The sequence below is a fragment of the Hibiscus syriacus genome, unplaced genomic scaffold (assembly GCF_006381635.1).
Source record: "Hibiscus syriacus cultivar Baekdansim isolate YM2019G1 unplaced genomic scaffold, ASM638163v2 tig00002840_pilon, whole genome shotgun sequence".
In the NCBI taxonomy this organism is placed as follows: domain Eukaryota; kingdom Viridiplantae; phylum Streptophyta; class Magnoliopsida; order Malvales; family Malvaceae; genus Hibiscus; species Hibiscus syriacus.
Genome location: NW_024061947.1, coordinates 346,007 through 369,986, shown reverse-complemented (window position 1 = coordinate 369,986; position 23,980 = coordinate 346,007). Strand labels below are relative to the sequence as shown.

Here is a 23,980-nt window from a genome sequence, read left to right as displayed (position 1 = left end):
ACAACAACATATTAGGTAACGCTTATATAATGTAATAGATAGCGCTTATATAATAAAATAGGTATTTAACCGGAAATATTATCAAGTACAATAATGTAATAGGTAGCGCTTATATTGACCTATTTTATAAGTAAATCGGTATATTTATACCGGTAACATTGCAAATTTACCTATTACATTATAATTATCGGTTTCGATATTTTTTGGATCGATAATTTTTATAAATGTATCGACACTATATGCGTTCACCTTTTGTCATATATAGACCGGTTTTATCATATTTTTACATGTTATATTATTATGGATCGATACATTTTTATAAAGTATCGACACTTTATTGGTGCTATAACTTCTTCTCTTATTAATTCCAAAAGTGTCGATACTTATAATAAATTATCAACACTTTCAACATATCCGGTAGCGCTTTACCTGTTTTTTCATTTCGAGACTGGTTTTGTCATATTTTTACCTGTTATATTGTTATGGATCGATACATTTTTATAAAGTATCGACACTTTATTGGCGCTATAACTTCTTCTCTTTTAAATTCCAAAAGTGTCGATACTTATAATAAATTATCGACACTTTCAACATAACTGGTAGCGCTTTACCTGTTTTGTCATTTCGAGACCGGTTTTGTCATATTATTACCTGTTATATTGTTATGGATCGATACATTTTTATAAAATATCGACACTTTATTGGCTCTATAACTTCTTCTCTTTTAAATTTCAAAAGTGTCGATACTTATAATAAATTATCGACACTTTCAACATAACCGGTAGCGCTTTACCTGTTTTATCATTTCGAGACCGCTTTTGTCATATTTTTACATGTTATATTGTTATGGATCGATACATTTTTATAAAGTATCGACACGTTATTGGCGCTATAACTTCTTCTCTTATTAATTCCAAAAGTCGATACTTATAATAAATTATCGACACTTTCAACATAACCGGTAGCGCTTTACCTGTTTTGTCATATTTTTACATGTTATATTGTTATGGATCGATACATTTTTATAAAGTATCGACACTTTATTAGCGCTATAACTCTTCTCTTTTAAATTCCAAAAGTGTCGATACATATAATAAATTATCGACACTTTCAACATAACTGGTAGCGCTTTACATGTTTTATCATTTCGAGACCGGTTTTGTCATATTTTTACATGTTATATTGTTATGGATCGATACATTTTTATAAAGTATCGACACTTTATTGACGATATAACTTCTTCTCTTTTAGAAAAGGTAAAATTTACTTAATATGTTGAAAGTGTCCATACTTTTTATAAAAGGGATCCATACTTTTTTAAAGTTATGTAATTTATGTTTCAATTTTTTTAATAGTTTTTCATGTTTTCCACCAACAATATTAATTTAATAATTTCATTTACACAAAAAATTATTTGATTATTTTGATATTTTATAAAATATTATTTAGAATTTAAATTTAACAATATGTTTAGGTAGAAAATGTATTGACACATATTTAGGTTGTTATTGTACATACCTAAATATGTATTGCGCATTTAATGTTGTACCCACCCTTTAACTACCATTACCAATACCATATCCTATTGAAAGCAGCACGACTGAAACATGTTCAAAATGAACCTTTGCTTACATCTCCATCAACTCCGGGACCACTGAACTTGCACAACAAAATTTTTGACATGGATCATACTGATGTAGACAATGTTAAGCCAACCGAGGAATGCCATGAAGTACATAATGTTGATGAATTTGACATATTGGTTGGTCAGCTCTTCTGTTCACGTGATCAAGCTTGGTACTTTTACAAGGGATTCGCACGGGAACATGGGTTTAGTGCACGTAAGGGAACAACACGGCTTGACGTGGAAGGGAATGTGAAGACACAAGAATTTTGTTATTCCAAAGAAGGGTTTCGAGGATCAAAAGTCAATACTGTTTATCGTCAACGTGCTCATACGCCAGTCACAAGAACAGGATGTAAGGCTAGAGTCTTAGTTACAACAACAAATACAAACGATCAGTGGGTTATAAGTAAGTCTAATCAGAAACATAATCATGCATTGTGCACACCTGCTATGACACCATTTATGCGTTCTAATAGAGCTGTAAGTAAGGCTGATATCGATGAGGCAACAACATTGAAAGAGGTCGGTGTTGGCACGTCACAAGTAATAAACTATTTAACGCAGCAGGCAGGGGGCTATCATAGTGTTGGATTTACACATAAAGACCTCTACAATGCACTTCAAAGAGGTAAAGTAAAGGAAATCGTCGATGGGGATATGAATGCGCTTATTGCCTACTTTTATTATAAAAAACATGATGATCCCGTGTTTTTTATGACATACTCGGTAGACGAATCGGGGGCACTGTATAATTTTATTTGGTCGGATTCTACATCGAGATCGGATTACACATGCTTCGGTGATGTAATTGCGTTCGACACAACGTACAAAGATAATTTGTATGGTCGACCAATTATGCCTATTGTCGGTGTCAATCATCACCATAACACAATTGTATTTGGAATTGCTATAATCGCTGACGAGACATCTCAATCTTTCGAGTGGGTGCTACAGAATTTTTTAGAAGCCATGATGAATAAATCACCTATTTCAGTTGTCACCGATGGGGATAGGGCAATTCAGAGGGCTATCAGATCTGTTATCCCTTATGCTAAGCACATATTATGTTCTTGGCATCTTTCTCGCAATGCACAAGCTAACATTGGTGACCCAAAGTTTACAGCAGCATTCTCAAAATGCATGGCTTCCTGGTGGACAACCGAGGAATTTGATATTCAATGGCGTTCGGTTGTTTCAGAATTCAACGTCCAAAAGCATCCATGGGTGATTGAGAAGGGAAATACACGACACTTATGGGCACAAGCATAACTATCCGATCATTTCTTTGCCAATATTCGCTCAACACAAAGGTTCGAGTCTATGAATGCTTCACTAGCGATTGCACTGAAACATAAGAAGACATATTTAGATGTTGTTTTAGTGCAATTAAAGATGGAATTAGTAGAATGCGTATTAACGAGTTGAAAGCGGATTACTTAAGTTCCCATACGAAGCCCTTCCAGATCACAAAACTGGTCGACCTTGAAAGCCATGCCGCTACGATTTTTACCGGCGAATCTTTTCGTGCGTTCTAAGATGAACTTATACGGGAGACATTGTACCGGATTGAGGCAGAGATTAAGTCCTTATCAGATGAATGTCAACATTATATTTTGTCAAAGTACGTAGAAAAAAATAGGAAATTTGAAATTAGTTTTGATTCTCGTACGAAAACTCTAATTTGCTCCTGCAAAAAATTCGAGACCGTTGGACTTCCGTGTCGCCATCAACTTTACAATTTGAAGCACTTGGATTACACATATTTTCCCGGGACTTTGATTCAAAGTAGGTGGAATAATGATGCGAAGGCTTCTACACCCAGTTATGTTGACATGAATGTGTCTCCAGAAGTGATGCAGATGGCAAGGTTCACTGCTCTACGTTCAACGTCAAGTAGGTTATGCTACATTGCATCAAAGACAGACGAGTCTTTCAAAGCCGCAAGAGATGAGATGAAAAAACTAATAGAAGAATTAGAAAACTCGTTTGGTTTGAATGATTCAGTCAACCAGAGAATTGTAGTAAATAATGTTCGTGACCCTCAACGAAAACAACGCAAGCGAAAAGAAGTGCCGAAGAACAAGGTCGAGAAGAAAATTAGGCGATGTGGGTACTGCAACGGTGAGGGACATAACAAACTAACATGTTCTCAAGTCAAGCTCAGTTTGAGTACAAGCACACAGCCTACATCAACTGATTTTTTCGAAGACAGAATGGAATGACAACGATCTCCATATATTGTGTATAAGATGTACATATAAATATTGAATGAAGGAAGAAAAACCGCGTTACTTAAAAGTATGGACACAATATTAAAAAGTATCGATATAGTTTGTAGACCTATTCTCTCATAAAATCGGTATATTTATACCGGTTATATTAAAAAATTACCTATTACATTATAATTGTGGGTTCTGATGTTTTTTCAATCGACACTTTTTGAAAAGGTATCGACACTTTTTTCATCCATTCTGGACATAAAGTAGAGACACAATATTAAAAAGTATCGATATAGGTTGTATACCTATTCTCTCATAAAATCGGTATATCTATACCGGTTATATTACAAAATTACCTATTACATTATAATTATGGGTTCCGATGTTTTTTCAATCGACACTTTTTGAAAAGGTATCGACACTTTATGCTGATATTTTTTTGGGTATAATGAAAATTTACCCATTACAATATAATTATCGGTTTCGATGTTTTTGGGGTCGTTACTTTTTATATATTGATCGACACTTTATGGGAGACTTTAAGTTTGCATACATTTGCAAGCAGATGTAAAATACATTAATAACTAGTATTGATATTTCAATAATCCTCAAATATATATGTATACAGAGAAGCAAATATGGAATAATTAATGAATATATATATACAATATAATCAAACCGAAAGATACATACACAACAATGTTCAAATAATGTACCAACAAACGAAATTAATCCGATGAAAAGGGGTTATTTCTAACGAAGTCCGGAACATTAGGGGCCTTCAACAAATTTTCCAAATACTCTCGTATGTTTCCGCCTTTTTCTGATGACATACATAAATAATTTCAATTATCAAACTAATGAGGTGCAATTTTACTAACAATTAACTAAAATCTCATAAGCATGAATAAATTGAATGTCATACCTAGAGCATTGCCGTTCGAATGGGAAGCAGCGTGAAAGGTATGTGGACATATGTAATTGTATTTCTATATAAACACATAAGTTGTTAAAATAATCAATGTCTGAACACCTGTTCAACTGGAAAAACATATTGCATAAATGCAACTTACCGGATTATAAATCATTTTTTCCGCTGAATCATCGACCAAAAGTGTATTTAGCTCGTTAAAATCAGGACACGCGTTCCAAACATCATTGAGATCTTTACAGTAGGTAACATTATCGTATGTTTTGCATTTTGCTTGATCCTGTTCACAAACAGTCGAACATAAATATGTAGGAATCATAGACAACGAAAAGTCAGTAAACTGTAATGACATTCATCTTACTCAAACAGATAGAAAATGCTCAGAAAATAAAGGTAGTTTCTCAAGTACACGGTCGACGTTATGCCTGAGATTGTAATCAAGTTTGAATGTTAACATTCAAATGTATATTAATGATTTTGATTACAGTAATTCAATTGATCCAAACATGTTCTAACCTCATCTTTGAAGACCAAAAGGCAACAACAAAATTGTCGACACAAAATTGCATAAATTCAAATAATCTTGTTCTGAGGACAACATCTACAACATGAAGAAAATGAGATTAAAGTTATATGCTTATATGTTAAAATAATGGATACAAAATAATAGAATTAAAACCTGCAGGAAGTCTTGGGATGTAGGCAAGGACACCATTGAGATAAAAATTAAAAGTTTTCTTGAAGGCGGCGTTGCAGACATGATATAATTGTTTGGATCATCATCATCCTCATCATCGTCATCTTCATCGTCAGCTTCATCTTCATTGACCTCTTGGTTGTCCACACCTGTTAAAAGAAAATACAATACAATTCAGAACGTGTAAATGCTTAGAAACATGGAGACTTCATCGCGCAATGATGAAATATCGGCTCGTATTCCACTCACAAGGGAATCAATATGCTCCTGAAAATTGACCATGTATTCCATCACGGTCTTAATTGTGACATCCTCTACAACTGGAGCTTCTGGAGCTTCTTCCATCATTGCGTCTCCAATTGGTTGCTCTTCTTCATGGCCAATGGGGTATATTTCCTCCCTCTCTTGATCTAATCCGACCTCCTTGACACGCTTCCAACCGAGTTTTTCAACAAAATCATATCCCGTTTTTTTAATAAATAATATGTCAATCTTGCGGGTTAATCGAACAGGGGCGTCATGCGAAAAATCAACTTCTTTCTTCTTCAACAGATGGGTGATGACACATCCATATGGTAGTGAAGTTGAAATTATTGCTCCCTTTGTGACCATATATACAATTGTATTAAATATGAGTTTAGCAATGTTTGGAGCCATTTTGGATTTGGATTTATACTTTGTTATCCACCAATAATCGTTGTCTCGAAGCGTTGAATGTTTTCCCCCACTAGGCCGGATATACCATGTGAGCATTTTGTGAAACACTCTCGACTCTACATCTAGGTGAATTGGGCTATTTCTAGCAACCCGTTTAATTGTAGACCAATCTACATCATTTTCATATGAGTCCCCTTTATTCGCTACACCTAAACCCTCCGCAATAGTTTCCGGAGATATATATATATCCTTCCCCATGACATGTGTATTAATTCTTATTATATTAGTCTTATTAGGCTCGTGCTGTAAGGAAGCATTGTTGTAGAAGACTCTAACTAGGTTGGGGTAATATTTTGGTTCTACACCAAGGAATTCAAGCTAACCCCAAGATTTAAATGTGGATTTAAAACTAAATGCATATTTATCATCAAACAAGAAACCTAGGTCAATGACACGTTCGGGACGAATCTTCCTTACTTTAAAACTCGTCTGCCATCTTTGTTTCTCCATATCGGATCTAAAGTTCAGAGTTTCGAAGGACCTGATTTCCTCAGAAGAATCGTTTGTTTCAGAAGGAGGTTGTGGTTGAGAAGAACTGGGTTGAGAAGAGCTTTGAGAAAGACCGCGCTTCTGACGCTGACGTTTTGGAGCCATTTTGGTTGGATGCTATTACAATTGGAACACAAACATTCAGGAAAAAAACTCCAATATAAAAATCAATCAAACCCATAAAATATCGATACATTTACTTGAATATCTGATCGTCACTGTTATGATAACGCTAGTATTCTTCGGATAGGAAAAGTTCTCTTCTGCCTGCTTGCCTTTAGTAAAAGTTTAGGGCTTGTCGATTTAGAGTTTGTATACTATATATAATATAATGAACGGGGGAAAAACACTCGATATTTAAAAATAGTATCGACACAAAATTAAAAAGTGTCGATACATATATTACACCTATTCTCTCATAAATCCGGTATACTTATACCAGTTAGATTGTAAAATTATCTATTACATTATACTTATGGGTTTCGATGTTTCTGGGATCGACACCTTTTATATATGGATCGACACTTTATGGTTGCACCCTGTTTGCCATTCATTCTGGACCAATAGTATCGACACAAAATTAAAAAGTGTCGATACATATATTACACCTATTCTCTCATAAATCCGGTATACTTATACCGGTTAGATTGAAAAATTATCTATTACATTATACTTATGGGTTTCGATGTTTCTGGCATCGACACCTTTTATATATGGATCGACACTTTATGGTTGCACCCTATTTGCCATTCATTCTGGACCAATAGTATCGACACAAAATTAAAAAGTGTCGATATATATATTACACCTATTCTCTCATAAATCAGGTATACTTATACCGGTTAGATTGAAAAATTACCTATTACATTATACTTATGGGTTTCGATGTTTCTGGGATCGACACCTTTTATATATGGATCGACACTTTATGGTTGCACCCTGTTTGCCATATTGTAAATTTACCTTTTGCTTTAAAGTTAATTTTGTAGTTATTGTACATACCCTCAATATGGAATGGCCATTCAGTCTCGCACATGATGACAATTATGATGACATTTGGTATAATACAAACAACAATCTCCATATATAGTAAGTATCAACATGACTCTTAATGTGTATAAGAAACATGTCCTGTACAACAACCTACTGCTAACTTTTCTCATCTCATTCATAATTACATTCACATACAAAATTATAAATCATATACAAAATTATAAATCTAATACAAAATTAACCCTACATTTACATCATTGCATCCTTTTATTATTCTTATGTCTCATGGCAGCTTTTTTTATCTCCTGTCTTCGTTGATTTTGATTGTGGCTTACGAGATCGTTTAATATTCGCGATCGATCCCACTCTCCAACAACCTATATTCAAATTGTCAGAACGTTAAGTATTGTAAACTACAACATTCAATCTATGACATTTAACAATTTTACCACAAACGAATTTTTTCTTCCACTTACAAAATCACCAGTTGCCCCTGTAGAACCGATCGATTCCATCCACATCATCACATACATGCCGCAATCATGTCTGTTACAAAATTTGAAAACCACACATGTCAATTATGATGAATCCTGCATAAATTAAGCTTTCTATTTATGATAACATCTCATACCCATTCAATTGCTTATTCTTCTTATGCTCCACAAATTTGAAATTTTTCAAGGGAAACTTTCCTAGAGATCCACAGTATTCAGCCCAAATGCGTTTCTTATTATAAAAATCTAATATTTTAATCTGCATTAAAAAGAAGAAGTTATGATCCAAAAAAGTTATGCATTATAATTTACATAATGTCCTTTCATACATACATACATACATACATACATACATACATACATACATACATACATACATACCAATCTCTTAGCATCATTCACTCTCTGTTTAGCTGCTTCAGATGTAAACATACTATCATATATTATTGCAACACGATCTACCATATCCAACACCAAAAAATACCAATGTGAATTATGGTAGTTTATTGTGATCATGATCTGCAACAAATTTCACACCCAATTTGACAAAATTCAACATTCTATATCCGAAAACAACATTTGCAATTGGTATGGTGTCTTACCTTCTCACAGTCGATGAATTTCACATAGTTATCCAATATGGGACCCCAGAAGGTAGCAATACTCTCAACACTTTCTTTCATGTTGGCATCCAACGCCTGATGCTGCAATTACGCAACAAACATTATTAATTTACCGTCTATAACACTACTTATATCCATTTATTAATTTAACTCACCGCTAAGTGGTATGGAAGGTAGCCAATCCTCCGGAGTGACTTTTGAGAATCGTAGCATACTATCCAGGCGAGAAAATCAATATGTTTTAACATTTTATACTTTCTACTTACCACACCGCCAACCCATTCCGTAGGCTTCAACGTTGCAACGTCGTATACAGTAGCGAATTGATTTCCCATTGAGATTACAGAATATCTGTATGAATCATTAGGATTAATATGTTGTCATGAAATATTTAAATATCACTCACAAAGCAATATATTTCACTTACCCCAATTCTAACTCACTATTCCATAAATAATCACAAATTACAACTTCGATGTCATCAATTCCGCTTGGAATATCCGCTTTTTCAACCTACAATTTTGCATACAAATTTTTGTCACAACAACATAATAAAGATAAAATTAAGTTTTATTTTATTCAACTTACCTTCTGCTTCTTCTTTTGGGGTGCAGGACATTCCGAATCCAAATCTGCTACCATAACACTCTCCGGTGTATAAATGACATCGACTTCCTTCCTCCTCATTTCTTCCATCTCTTCTTCTTCCTCCTCCCTCTTTTCTTCCATCTCTTCTTCTTCCTCCTCCCTCTTTTCTTCTTCATATTTTTTCAGTTCATCGTATTTTTTCTCTACATAGCTCTTCATCTCTTTTATTTCACCCTTCAATTGATCTCCTTCATCCAAGTATTTATCAACCACCCCCTTCACCCCCGTAAGTTCACTCCTCAATTCCACAACCTCCTTCACCACTCCCTCAAATTTTCCACCCGTCACCATCTTAAGATCACCCCTTAACACCTCAACTTCTTTCACCACTTCACCCCTCAACACCTCTACTTCTTTCACCACTCCATCTATTTTTCCTTCCACTACCCCCTTATGCCTCTCAAGTGTATCTTCGACTCTATCAAGTTTCTCTTCGACTCTTGATTGTCTTTGCATGATATAAAATTGGATTTTTTTGATATCAGCCAATTCAGACATCAAAATGTCGAAGTTACTCTGTTTTCCCTCACCGTCGTCCCCCTCACCGTCATCCCCCAATACAACCATCTCTCATTTCTTCTCCTCTACCTCCACTACCTCCTCTACATCCTTGCCAATAACCTTCAAAATTAAATTACAATATTAAGACATTGATTATATTCTTAATATTATTTAATTACATTTATTACCCTTTCTTGCTTCTTCGCTCTATCCAACTTCAACTTCACCATCACTCTAACCACCTCTTCCTTCCCCCATTCACGGATGCGTGCCACTCCGGTTCTTTCATAAGTCGGCACTGCCTCACAGCCTGACCAAAAATCAAACAGTGCAACCTGCATTTATAATAAAATTTATATTTTTATATAATAACTATACTATCATTTTATATAAAAACACAAAAAAGTTATTCAACTCATTTACCTCTAAGATTGCTATGCACCCTTTGAGGTATCTCTGGCTGCCCTTTTTAAAGGTGATTATTGATTCAATCAATCTCGAATGGATATATTCAGCCTAATTGAATTCACCCTTCAAGCCTTCATCGCAAATGAGCTTCATATATTCCTTGTTCGTTGACGTATCACCCGTTGGACAAAGAAAGATACCGACAAGGTATAATAGAACTCTGGCCTTCAGCTCATCCCCCCCGTAAGATCCACTTTTTATTTCCTCTTCAATTTCAGCATGTCACCTTCTGCTTCAAACCATATTTGGAGGCAAGTGCTTTCCAGTCCTTACTCTTACAGACTTCTACAACACTTTTGCCTTCATTTTCTACCTCAATACGGCTGCAGCACATGGGATCCCGAGAGGAAATGAAAAATCACCATACTTAGCAATACATTGTCTGACATCAAATTGCGCCATCAAGGATCGACACAATTCCCTCCGAATAGGTTGATCCCTTACTCCTACCAACGATCCAAAACCTATTTCTCCCAGCACATTCAACTGACCCTTCTCCTTAAGGTGTTTAATTAATGAATTCACCATTTTAATGCTGCATCTTGTCGACACTTCCTACATTTTTTAACAATACATAATGTTATAGTTCTTATATATTTTGTATCAACATATTTACAAGTTTAATGAATACCTTATTTTCATGTGCTTTCCTCCGTTCTTTGTATTTTTCCTTGACTGTGTGATGTAAGGTTCCTTTTCAGCATCACTCATCGAATTCCATTTGGACCTCATATCTTTTGTCACCTAATATTAAACATAAACGTTTCTTAATCAATACATTAACACTAAATAATACTCAATGTCAATTTCATTTTACATACCGAACCACTCTGTGTGCCATCTTCCTTCATCCTTTTGCATTCGGCCATACTGTCAACATTTAAAATTTGTAATCAATTTAAAGTTTATCGATACTTTAATCCAATTACCATTTCAATAATAATAACAAAAAGACATTGATACTTACTAGAAGTATATATATCCACCCTTTGGTTGCTTTCGAGTCTCGGCCTCAATTTCAAAGTCATATGCGCCACCAATAATTTTCCAACCCATTGACTCCATTTTTCCTGGCCTTTATATATCAGTTTACGCAAATCAAATTGTTTTGTTACATACACTTTATTCAATATACAAATATAGATAACTACTCTTGTGGTAAAATGGTTTTCTTCAAAAGAATTTGAATGGCCACTACAAAATGTGTCGACACATTTATACAACCTATAATATCATTTTCTACCTATAATATTTAATAAAAGTATCGACATTTATATTTTTCCTTGAATATCACTTTCTACCTGCAATCGGTCCCAAATGCTTCTTTACTCCAAAACCCCAAACAATACATAAAAATCCTATCGTGATTACTGTAATAACAAAAAATTAGGGTTTCGACAACATACTTTTCGATTCGATTGCAGCAACAAACAAACAAACTTCGCTTTAGAAACGCCTTCTGAAATGCAGCAACAATTATGCTTCGATTTCAAAAACTCGTCCGTTCTATCTATTTTCAGAGGATATTTAGCTATGACCTTTATATTTTCATCGGATATGTTATTTATATTTAATCGATACAAATACAAAAAGTGTCGATACTTTTATGTCAGGTGTCGATACTTTCGAAAGGATAATTACGTATTTCTTTGAAAGTATCGATAATTTATTACACGTACTTACGAAAGTATCGACATTTTTAATATATCCGGTATCATTTTACCGGTTTTATCATTTTGATACCGGTTTTATCATATTTTTACCTGTTATATTGTTGTTTGATCGATACATTTTTTTAAAGTATCGACACTTTATAGGCGCTAAAACTGCTTCTCTTTTAAATTCACAAAGTGTCGATCCTTATATAAAGTTTCAACACTTTCAATATATCCGGAAGCGTTTTACCGGTTTCATCATTTTGATACCAGTTTTATCATATTTTTACCTGTTATATCGTTGTTGATCGATATATTTTTTGAAAGTATCGACACTTTATAGGCGCTAAAACTGATTCTCTTTTAAATTAACGAAGTGTCGATCCTTATATTAAAGTACCGACACTTTAAATATATTCGGTACCGCTTTACCGGTTTTATCATTTCAATACTGGTTTTGTCATAGTTTTACCTGTTATATCGTTGTGGATCGATACATTTTTAATTTGGATCGACACGAACCGACAAGTTAAGTTTGCCGGTTGCACAATTTTTTAATATTTCTTCATGACTTAGACCTACTACATTATTATTAGTCAACATTTCCGGTAGCGCTAAACCGAATTTGTTAAATAACTTTTAATATATTCGATAACGCCGTATATTAACCGTATATTAACCCGCTGTTCCTGAGATATTCCCAAAGTATGAGGATACTCGAACTCAACCTACTCAACAACTCAAGCTACTTGAGCTATAGCTCGCTCAACTCGACAATGACTGAATTAAATTCGAGTTTTTTCAAATTAAACTCAAGTACTTTATGAGGGAAATATATTGTTTACAACCCATACATGATGAATAAAAATAAGAGGCAGAAGAGTGTTTATGCATCCATCAACGTCAAGATATTCTCTTCTAGATTTGAAAATCCGGTACACAGGCGACAGACATTAGCTTCAAATGCCTCGGATAGAACACTAGTTTTCAGCCAATCCTCAGCTGCAAATCAACCAAATACCTATATTGTTATTTACTAAATTTGTATTTGTATGATAACAATATCCATAAGAGTTGGCAATAATTTGTAGATAAGAATTAGGAAATTGTTTAGAAATATATAAGAGCCAGAAAAAGTATTCATAGGCACGAGCAAATCACAATTAACATTCGTAAAAATGAAGGGGAAAATTCAAAAAGCAGATACAAATTTTAGGCTAGTTCAAGAGATACCCCCTTCTAACTTCACAATCATTCTGCCGTTCTACTCGTCCGAGGTAAGGTATGCCGTTGACGCTAGCTGGGCAACCACGTTCATTAATCCTTGCAAACCTAAAAAATCATTTCTGCATCACCATTTTTGTTTACTTAATAATCAACTTTAACGCTAAGTATCAAAATATAAATAAAATAGGTTAAATTACACTGTTTCTCACTAAACTTTAATATTTCTCCTATTCTGTTCACTCAACTTTTAATTGGTCTATTTTACAACTTTGTAGATTGCATTATTTTGCTCTCTTCACCGTTAAGCTTGTAACGCCGTTATGATGTAGCTTACCAGATAAGTTTTTAAATCGTTAAAAGTAAAAGTAAAAGTAAAAGACACATCATAAAGAAATTAAACAAAAATAATAAAAGAATTAGGATAAATAAAATTACCCATATTACGATTTACCCTTATTTCCCAAAAGCAAGAAAGATGGATTCTCAAAACTGATTTAGGGTTTCTACAAATTAAAGGATTTGGGGAAGGTTCCCCAAATTAAGGGATTTCTACAAATCTGATCTACCCTTATTTCCCAAAAGCACGTGAGATCACTTCCCGTAACGCGGCAGGACCATTGCTTCCCTCAACAGCCGGAGTTCATCCCTCCATGAACTGCGAACCAACGACGCAGCTAGAAGGTTTGGGAAATTAAACGACACCGCGATTGTCGTCACTTGAAAATAAATTCACTAATTACTAAAATAAATTAGAGTTAATTTTTAAACTCGATTTGAATTTGAAATTTTTTCAAGTCAAGTAATTTATAAAATTGCAACTCGAAGTCAATTTGAGTCGAATTTTTTCGAGTCAAATAAAATTAAAAATTTAATTTTTCGAGTTGAGTCGAATTTTTCTCACCACCAACTTCAAGAGCCAATCTCAGTCATTTGCAGCATTTATTTATTTTCTTATTACTCAAAAAATAAATTAAAAATCATAAATAAATGAAGTCGGTTAGCAATTGCTTGTAGGAAACCTTACACGTGGCACTTTTTTTAATTTAGTATACATCTGACGTGGTTGTTTATTATTAAAATATTCCATGCCATCAAGCTGCAAACTTTAAACTATTCCACGTCATAACGGTGTTATAAGTTTAATAGTAGAATCAGTAAAAAAAATACAATCTGTAAAATTTAGTAAGTAAAATAGACAAATTAAAAATTAGATGAGCAAAATAGGAAATAAAATAAAGTTTGGTGAGGAACTTTATAATTTACCTAATAAAATATAATCTTATACATGTTTTTTTAGTAAAATAGTGAGAAAATAATAAATATATATATATATATTTGAAGCCATGAAATAATTACATAAACAATCAATCGTGAACCGAGGCTCAACCCAATGCATGTCTCAGACGGGCTTTAGCTCAGGTAACATGTTTGAGGATCATTTCTAATTTTACATCATTTCAACTCTACTTGATTCCAGTTCAGGAAATTTCTATGAACCAAAATAGAGTCGTCCTAAAGCTTTTCAATGCCATTATCAATATGTGAATATGCTTTTTGGTTTGAATTTGCTGTCAAACTTTATTATTTACAGTACGTAAGAAAATATCATAAAGCAATATTATTTCTTGATATTTTCATGAAATTTGAAGAGCTCAAACGCTGTGGATGTAGAATTTTCCGAATTTTTTATTTCAAAGATTCCCAGGTTCAGTCATTATTTTTGTTTTGCTCTAACAAGTTTGTAAAAACCTGGATTTTATTGGTAGGACATTGCAGAGAGATCTGGACAGAGTTACATGTTAATGGAATTATTATGGATAAGTTGAAGAAGACAGATTCCCTATGCTAATATGCATTCAAACGAAAAATCATGCAGGATCTACTGGTTTCATATTTTGCCTCGTTCTATAAATAGCTGATTTTTTCCTCCTGAGAAATATAATCTGATTTCTCTCTAAGTCCATGTATGCATACATGGAGTTTGCAAGAAGAATGGATATGTTTCCTAATGTGTTGATAGTATATAAAATTTTGTTGACGGTACCGGTTACGGGCTTCTATTGAAAGAAGTTTTTCAAAATTGAAGCTCTTGAAATTCTATCTTCAAAGCACGATGACTCAAGATAGATTGAACGGATTAGCAATTCTAAGAATTGAAAGTCAATTTTTACAAAGTCTTGATTATTGTAAAATAATAGAGGTTTTTGCTTCAAAAAAATGCACGAAGGCGTCGTTTTAGGTGATATTTGTAGCCTTATAGGTTTTGATTTGTATTAATATTGATATTGTTTGACTATAATTTCTATTACATTTTTGTTTTAAAAAAATTATTTATGTTTTGTCTATTATAAGGTACAAGTATATGGGGCATAAAATTATTATCTCACCCAGGGCATAAAATTATTATCTCACCCAGGGCATTAGAACTCATTGGACCGACCCTGCGTGAACCACATGCAAGATGAGGAAATGTTAATACCCCAAGTGCCTCCTTACTTACCCAAAACCTTGAAACACCCTAGATCTCTCCCTAGATCCATTAACTATCTCTTCAAGGAACAACACCTTTTGTTCATCTTTATCGGCATTTTAATCGGCTCCACTTTCTTCATCCTCCAGCCGACTCTCTCTCGTTTAATCCCTTCTGAGACCCACCCCTCCATTCCCAGGTCTTTCTCCAAAGATGACCTCATTTCCCACACCGAAGATGTCACTAAAATGTTCAGTATCTTCAAGTTCAGAATGTTTCAAATAAATAAATAAAAACAAAAATTTAACATAATTATGAACACACTTATATCGGTCTAAGAAGTTTGATAGGGTAACCTATTGTTGAGATTTCCTATCACAATCAGCGATAGTGCTAGATCCTACAAACGAGAGAAACTATATCACTAACCTAATATAATGATTAATAAACTTTATTTAAACAATTTACGGGAACATACGAGTAACTCTCGAAGTACGTCAGCATAGTCTGAGCTCGATCCCTGCTCTACCTTCTCAATAATGGATAGCAAGGAGCTATCTAGCAGTTGCTTAGCCTTAATCTCATCAGCTAAGATTGGCTTAACCTATAACTCTACTAACAAACTGTCATCATCGCACAAACTCAACCTTACAAACAATACTCTCAGATCAGATACCACTTTACAGCTTAAGGCATCATCACCACATTGGCCTTACCCGGATGATACTCTATCTCACAATCATAGTCCTTCAAAAATTTCGACCAACGACATTGTCTCAAATTTATCTCTTTCTAAGTGAGCAGATTCTTTAGACTCTTAAGGTCAGTATAGATATATCACTTCTCACCATAAGGATAGTATATCCAGATTTTCAAGGCAAAGACCACAACAGGTAACTCCAAATTATGGGTGAGATAATTGTGCTCATACAACTTTAACTGACTGGACGCATAAGCTATAATATTCCTATCTCAGAACATATCCAGTCCATAGTGAGAAGCATCGTTGTATACTGAAAAATCATTCCTAGACTCAGGCTAAATCAACACTGGGGCTTTAGTCAGAACACTATTTAGTTTCTCAAAACTAGATTGTCGATCCTCAGACTAGAAAAATGAAACATCATTCCTCAACAACTTCGTTAGAGGAGCTGCAATAATGGAGAAACCCTCAACAAAACGACGGTAATAGCCAACTAATCCCAAGAAGCTACAAATCTCTAAGATGTTCTTAGGTTGCTCCTAATTAAGAATAACCTCTACTTTACTCGGGTCCACTCGAATACCCTCAGCAGATACGATATGTCCTAAAAAAGTCATCTCGTTGAGTTAGAATTCACACTTGCTTAACTTGGCACACAACTTATGCTCTCTCAAAGTCTATAGAATGATCCTTAATTGTACGTTTTTTCCAAATCTAACAAGAAATAAATAAAACACGTTATATCTTTAAAAATTTATCATAAAAGAAAAATTAACTTTTTATCCTTATGCTATATTTTATTGGCAAACTTTTTTAGATAATGATATTTAAAAAAATGGTTCAAATAGAGATCAGTTCAAATTATTTACTCGAATAGAGTATTTGTTACAGTAACACTAAATAACATGGAAGAGAGTGCGACATCTCCTAGAAGGGGTGCGACACCCAAGTCGCATGAAAAGGGGTGTGACACCCCCAATAATTTTTTTATTTTTTTAATTTCAAAAAAAATTATTGACTAATTAAGTACATCTATATTAAATTATGCCATGCTCATTAAGTACAATTATATCAAACTATGCCCTATGTAATTCATACCTTGACACTATAAGTTGCCAAAAAAATATATTTTTACAGCTATATATATATATATATATATGTAAGAATGAATCCAGGTATGGTTCAATATAATTATACCTATTGAACAAGGCATGATTCGATAGATGAACCTAAAAATATAAAATAATTATTAATTTAATTATAAAAGGCAAAGAATGAAAATTGTGGGGGTGTGGCACGCAAGGATTTAGGGGTGTCGCACCTCCTTCCGCCTAATTTTTTGTAGTATGTGTCACACCCTCTTTCTTCCATGCGATATAGTGTTTAATGCGATTTAATGTTTACTGTATTAATACTACACCTTATTCGAACAAATAATTCAATCCGAGCCAATTTTTTTCAACATCATTATCTAAAAAATTTACTCCGACTTTCCTTCCCACCAGCGACAAACTATAAAAATTAGTCAAGCGAGAAAAAGATATTAGTTGAGAACATGATAAAGCATCAATTATTGATTCAATCTACCAACAGATAACATCAAGGGAGAATCTTGTACAAATATATTTGAAATCAAACAACTCATACCAAAACAGAAAGCCTGGAGTCAAACAATGGAAAAATCTGTGACTCAGAAGCCATGAAATCATGCCCTTTAACACTCCGAAACAAATAAACAAGGGTCAATATTCAAAAGAAATAAAAAAGTAATGAACTCGAAAATGTGTTTGTCTAATCCCTCACAAACACTTGCATATTAGCTTCAAGAGATAAGACTACACAGAGACACTCTCAACACGTAGGTTCTATAGATAACAGATCACATATACCCAAAAGTACGGGTTTATCATCACGATTAATAAAAGTCCACGGAAAAACTTGGAAATTTAGCATCCTAATCATCCAAGTTCCCGTTCAACAACCTATAAACATTCAAGTATTTAGTTAGCACGGCTTTTAAGAACATCAAGACCCATCTCAGTTGGATCTGTTGCTTGCAATTCCACCTGAATCCCATCCAGTTCTCTCTTGAATCTGTCTTTGGAGCTAGCATAAATCATCTTGTTCCTGATCCTCGATGTATCGGGAGACCTTCATAGGAAAACAACATAGTAGGTGGAAAAAAAAATCAAAGAAACACGAGGTATTAAATAAGATTCAGGTGGTCAAGAAAATTGCAGTACCATGCAATGAAAAAGATTCTGCTCTTTGGGACGTTCTCAGCCGTTAGAAAATCAAAATCATACACGGCATATCGGCACTCATCAGCAGGAAGACATTTGGTAAAATCCTCATAGCTCTCGGTTGGCTCACCAAGCTTCTCAACAATGACTTGCTTCTGCTTCTCCTCAATTTTGAAAACAATGAATCGGTGGGTTCTTTTTGCCTTAAGCTCCAAAAACTTCAGCTTGCAGTCATCGCGCACAGCCATTCCCGATGCAGCATTGGCCTGAGGATTAAAATGATATCACATGCAAAACAAATATCTGAGTCAGTCCCAATGTTTAATAACATCAATAGCATACAAATGAAACATCGGCGACCATCCTAGAAAGGGATGAAAGGGAAAAAACGGAACTAAAGTGAAGAAAACATCAACTAGTCCTATACTCTATATCACCGTGTGTTGGTCCTAACAAAATGAACGATAAATAAAACAAAACAAAAGCCACACTTGTATTCTCTTTACACTAAAATCTAGCTTGACCTCTATCAACTGCCCCCTCGTTAGTATAACATCTCTTGTCGTAAAAAATCTCCTTAGGACTCAGGATCATATCTTATGTTGCCTTGAGAACATCCTAAATCAGCCGTTTGTGCCTAACAAAGGGACATCAAAGCTATTCTTTACTATCATAATCTAATGTTTGGTTAATTAAAATAAGATTCTTTTTTTTTCTTCAGTAATAGAAAAGAAATAAGAACAAACAGAAATACAAGGACCCAAATTACAAGTGCGGACAGATTGGATCAACATGCCAATATTTTAAACAATATCCAATCAGATTTCCTTTTTCTGGCTTCAGTAATGGTAACAATATACAAGGATCCAAATTATAAGTGCAGACAGATTAGATCGACATATAAATACATTAAACAGGTAAGCTGCGATGAAAAAGTAGTTAAAAGAGAGCCATCTAAAATAGATATTGAATCGTATTTGATTAACACAAAAATTAAGTAAAATCAAGCAGCTAAAGACGCTAGAATCTAGATCAGCGAGGATTCCGTTTCAGCACAAATTAAGCACATCTAATTTTATACAAATAAAATCATAAAATTCGACATCGCCAAACCACAAACTACAGATTTAAAGTTCTAAGATCTAGAAACTAATAAAAACAGTATATGCATTAAAAAAATTCCACAAATTTCCAATCATAGATAAAGAGATCAACTAACCGATCGAAACACAAATTTAATAATGAAAAATCAACAAAAAGTAGACGATCCAGTCGGGCTGACAAGAAATTACACAAAATAGTAGAAATATGGTTTAATTCAAGGATAAACAATTGTTTCAAAACTAAAACAAATTTCCAAAAAAAAAAAAAACGATCCAGTCGGATTGCTAAGAAATTACACAAAATAGCAGAGATGTGACTTAATTTTACGATAAACAATTGTTTCAAAACTAAAACAAACTTCAACAAAATAGACACGATCCAGTCGGATTGCCAAGAAATTACAAAAAATAGCAGAGATATGACTTAATTCTAGGATAAACTATTTACTGAAAACTAAAAAGAAATAACGATCCAGTCTGATTGCTATGAAATTACATAAAAATCACATTATGATTTAATTCAATGATATACTATTAAGTTAAAAAGCAGCTGAGACAATACCATCTTGTTTCAGGTTGTTCGGAAAGGAAGACTAAGGATGAAAATCGAGGGCGGGGGAAAAGGAAGGAGAAAATATAGAGAGAGCTCCTCCTCCGACAAGACTTGAAAAATGGAAGGGGTGGGCAATGGTCCTTTTATTACGGTGAGACCTGCTCAGCTGAGAATTAATACTGTGTTTATGATGTATATTCAGTTATCCTACGAAACATTCTGTCGTGTGATCATGTACTGCCACGTCGTGTCAAGATTATAGACGGCACGTTTCATTCGGTTTTTGACAATTTTATCTAAATAATATTTTCCTTTTTATAAAAAAAAACCCTAAAAACATTTTACTTTTCATAATGGCACTTGTTAAGGCTATGTAGAATAAAAATACATCTTTTGCAAGGTGTTTTTATATAAAAATGTATTTCTTTTAATAGTTTTACTTTTGTTAAAATTTTAGGTAATGCGAAATTAGAATTTAAGTAACGTGTATCTAATATAATTATCTATTTTTTAAGTAATTAATTTAAATTATCCATAGATAAAATCAAACATCCAAAATTTTAAATCAAATTAATAGATCGAACGGATTAAATCAATTGTATCATTCCCTTTTGCATACCCCTAGGAGATAGGCAAGCAAAGGCAAAGGGCATGTATGAAAGGGTGTTCAGAATTGAATTGAAATTTGATAAATTTAGCAATTTTGATGAGTTGACTGAGATTTTGGTTGTGAGCTGATATTGTTCCTTTTATGTTTATCAACGATATTTATTCGATCGATGTTAGTTTAGGATGTGAAATGGTGAAACTATTTGGACCCCTTAGGCAGTGTTGTTGCTTTGAATTATTTTGAAAATTAAAATTCAAAAACCGTACAAATCCAATCCAAACCAAATCAAACCGTATTTAATTGGATCGGATCGGATCGGATCAGATTTTTTTTAAAAACATCTAAATCGATCTAAATCACAAATATTTATACTTTTAGATTGAATAAATTTTTAGCTAAAAATCGATCCAAACCGACCGCGAATAATCTTACATGTATGTAAAGAAGGGTTAGATGTACACACCTGGTAAGGGTCCACTTCCTTTTAAAGATTCGCTACCGTCCCTTCTCTGTCTCCTCGTCCATCTAACGCTACCCTTTCCCTTTCTTTCCCCTTTTACCAAATTCTATTATTCATAGTTCGCCACCGCCGCCGCCTCCCAACTACTTTCTTCTATTTTTCTTTTCCCTTTTTAAATATTTGGTTATACTATTTTTTTTAGAAATTCAAAACTACAAATTGGTATTTTATGGTTAATAAATATGGACATTTTTAGAAGGATAAACCACGTCATTTATGCTAATTATTTTATTACTCTTATTTTAGTTATTAAAATTTAATTTTTTTTAATTTAATTACTTAATTTTTATTTGTTTTCTATTTTGATCACTGCACCATAAAATAATTAACGGTGTTATTATATCATAATAAACATTTAAACCACATAATTTTAAATCTTATAAAAAATTAATTTTAAATTAAAATAACATCGTTTTGATGTAAATAAAATTTTTATTTTCATTCAAATTTTCTCTTTTTTCCTCTCTTTTTCCTTCATTTCTCTCTTCATTCCGAATAAACTCATGTTTTGACCACCACGTCGGTCGTCACTCTAACTATCTTCGGGGTCTTTGGTTACCAGACTGTTGAGGGATGGGTGCTATCTGAACTTGAGTTCTATGTAGACACGATTAGACACACAATTGTTACTCTTGAATTTCATTTGGCTAATCAATATTTGTAGTGTATATTTTATTACTTGGTTAGATTGGGGCCTCAAGAGCATTATGTACTTTGAAGATGATTACAGTTTGGACAGTTTGATATTTAAAAAATAAATTTTAAAGAGAGAAAACGGTGGAGGGAAGAAGACTCGAATACCATTGTTCAAGGGTATTGTGTGGAGCTAGGGGCGCTCAACGGACAAGGAAGTCCTCACCCACTTGAATCCTCAACTAAAAATCTATTAGCACTCATTTTTCTCAATTACACTGGATGTAAAGGTAAATACAAACTGGAGACATCACATCAATCTCGATCGAGAAAATGCAGACTGAAGACTTATTATCATATAAACATAGATTTTACCGCTGAAGCTCTACCGGTGGTGCATGGTGTTCGATTTGTCTCTTATTTGGGTTTCCAAAGAATTTTCAACGCAGAGACAAAGGATTTAGTGTGATTGTTCATCTCCTCTCGTTTTATTTTCACACCATAAAATGATAACACAGACACCGATTCTGCTCCAGTGGAGGTGATGATAGAGAGTGAAAAAGCATAAAAGATAATAGTAATAAAATGTTTATTGATACTTGTCGTAACCGCCTTTTGGATAGGTCTGAAATTACACTGACTTAATTGAAACATGTTAGAGCCGTTACTGATTATTTTTTTAAAAAAATTAGGTTGATCGGACACCTTAATTTAACATCTTACTTGATCTGCATTTTACCAGAAATATGTCGGATTCGAGAGTCGATTACAGTCAAGGAATGATTAGCACCCTTTTACTGCCCTTTCGATATCAAATTAATTTATCGGTTGTCTTAATTGCGAAATTTTAAAGTTAAATTGAAATTTAAAGATTCAATTCGAACTAATTACTTTTGATCGATTAAAATTGTCCATAAAAAATCAGAAAAATATTAGATTGTGAAATAAAATATATAAATAATTTACAAATTTTTAAAAAGGTTAAAAAAGTTTAAAAATAGTAAAAAAGGAACATGTTAAGATTTTTTAAAGAGAAAATAATTTCAGTGACCGAAAATGTCTTATAATATACGATTTTAACCAACTTTTTTTGGATTTGCGAAAATGACCAACAAATTCGCAACGCAATTTCCAATTTCGCAACACAGTTTCCAATTTTGCAACGTGAATTTGTAAATCGCAACCCATAAGTCAAATTCACAAAGCGCGTTTATTTTCGCAACGCGGATTTTATTTTTGAAACCGAAACACAATATTAATTTCGCAACACAAATGTAAACAGTATAATCGCAACTCATAACCTAAAACCCAAAATCACAACTCAGTCCCATCTCCATCTCTCACTCTCTACAACGACATCCGTCCCCATCTCCGGCGAAATCCGTCCCCATCTCTGACGAAATCCGTCCCAATCTCCAGCGAAATCCATCTATCTCCATCTCTCAGAGCCACCCTCACAACCATTCATGGCCACAAATGGAAAATCAACCACCGAGGGTTAGTTTTTTTTAATTATTTTTATTTTGAAAATTTTGTATTATTATTAGATTTTTCATATTTAAATTGATGATAAATTTACTGGTAATTTCAATATATATATTAACCATTTCACTTAGATTGCTTAGTAAATTCATTCGGTTGTTGTCAATACTGCTAAACTGTTTAGTCTTTAACCCTGTGAAGTTAGTATTTGTCTTTTGGTTGAAGTAATGCAATTCATTCAAGTTTCAATTTGTAGAAGAATTTTGAAACTTAAATTCGCAACACGAAAATGAAATTCGCAACACGAAAATCTCAAGCGAATTTAAGTTTCATAAACTACTCTTCTTCTGCAAATTGAAACTTGAATGAATTGC

At 33.6% G+C, this 23,980-nt stretch overlaps 1 protein-coding gene across 2 annotated transcripts; it reads right to left on the bottom strand.

Annotated features, from left to right (window-relative positions):
- Nucleotides 1-1,303: 1,303 nt before the first annotated feature.
- LOC120154594 (actin-depolymerizing factor 2-like) lies at nt 1,304-20,480 on the bottom strand. Of its 2 annotated transcripts, XM_039166301.1 has the most exons (4): nt 20,371-20,480; nt 18,706-18,971; nt 18,460-18,613; nt 1,304-1,310 (listed from the first exon to the last, which is right to left on the bottom strand). In XM_039166301.1, the coding sequence occupies exons 1-3, from the start codon at nt 20,371-20,373 to the stop codon at nt 18,463-18,465; spliced, it is 420 nt and encodes a 139-aa protein (XP_039022232.1). In that variant the 5' UTR covers nt 20,374-20,480; the 3' UTR covers nt 1,304-1,310; nt 18,460-18,462. The 2 variants fall into 2 exon arrangements, with proteins under 2 accessions (XP_039022232.1, XP_039022226.1); XM_039166295.1 differs by lacking the exon at nt 1,304-1,310 and having other exon boundaries at nt 18,287-18,613.
- Nucleotides 20,481-23,980: the final 3,500 nt, after the last annotated feature.

Coding starts and splice junctions, on each gene's coding strand:
- LOC120154594 (XM_039166301.1), bottom strand. Junction 18,614..18,705: donor AGAATCTTTTTCATTGCATG/GTACTGCAATTT, acceptor TTTCCTATGAAG/GTCTCCCGATACATCGAGGA.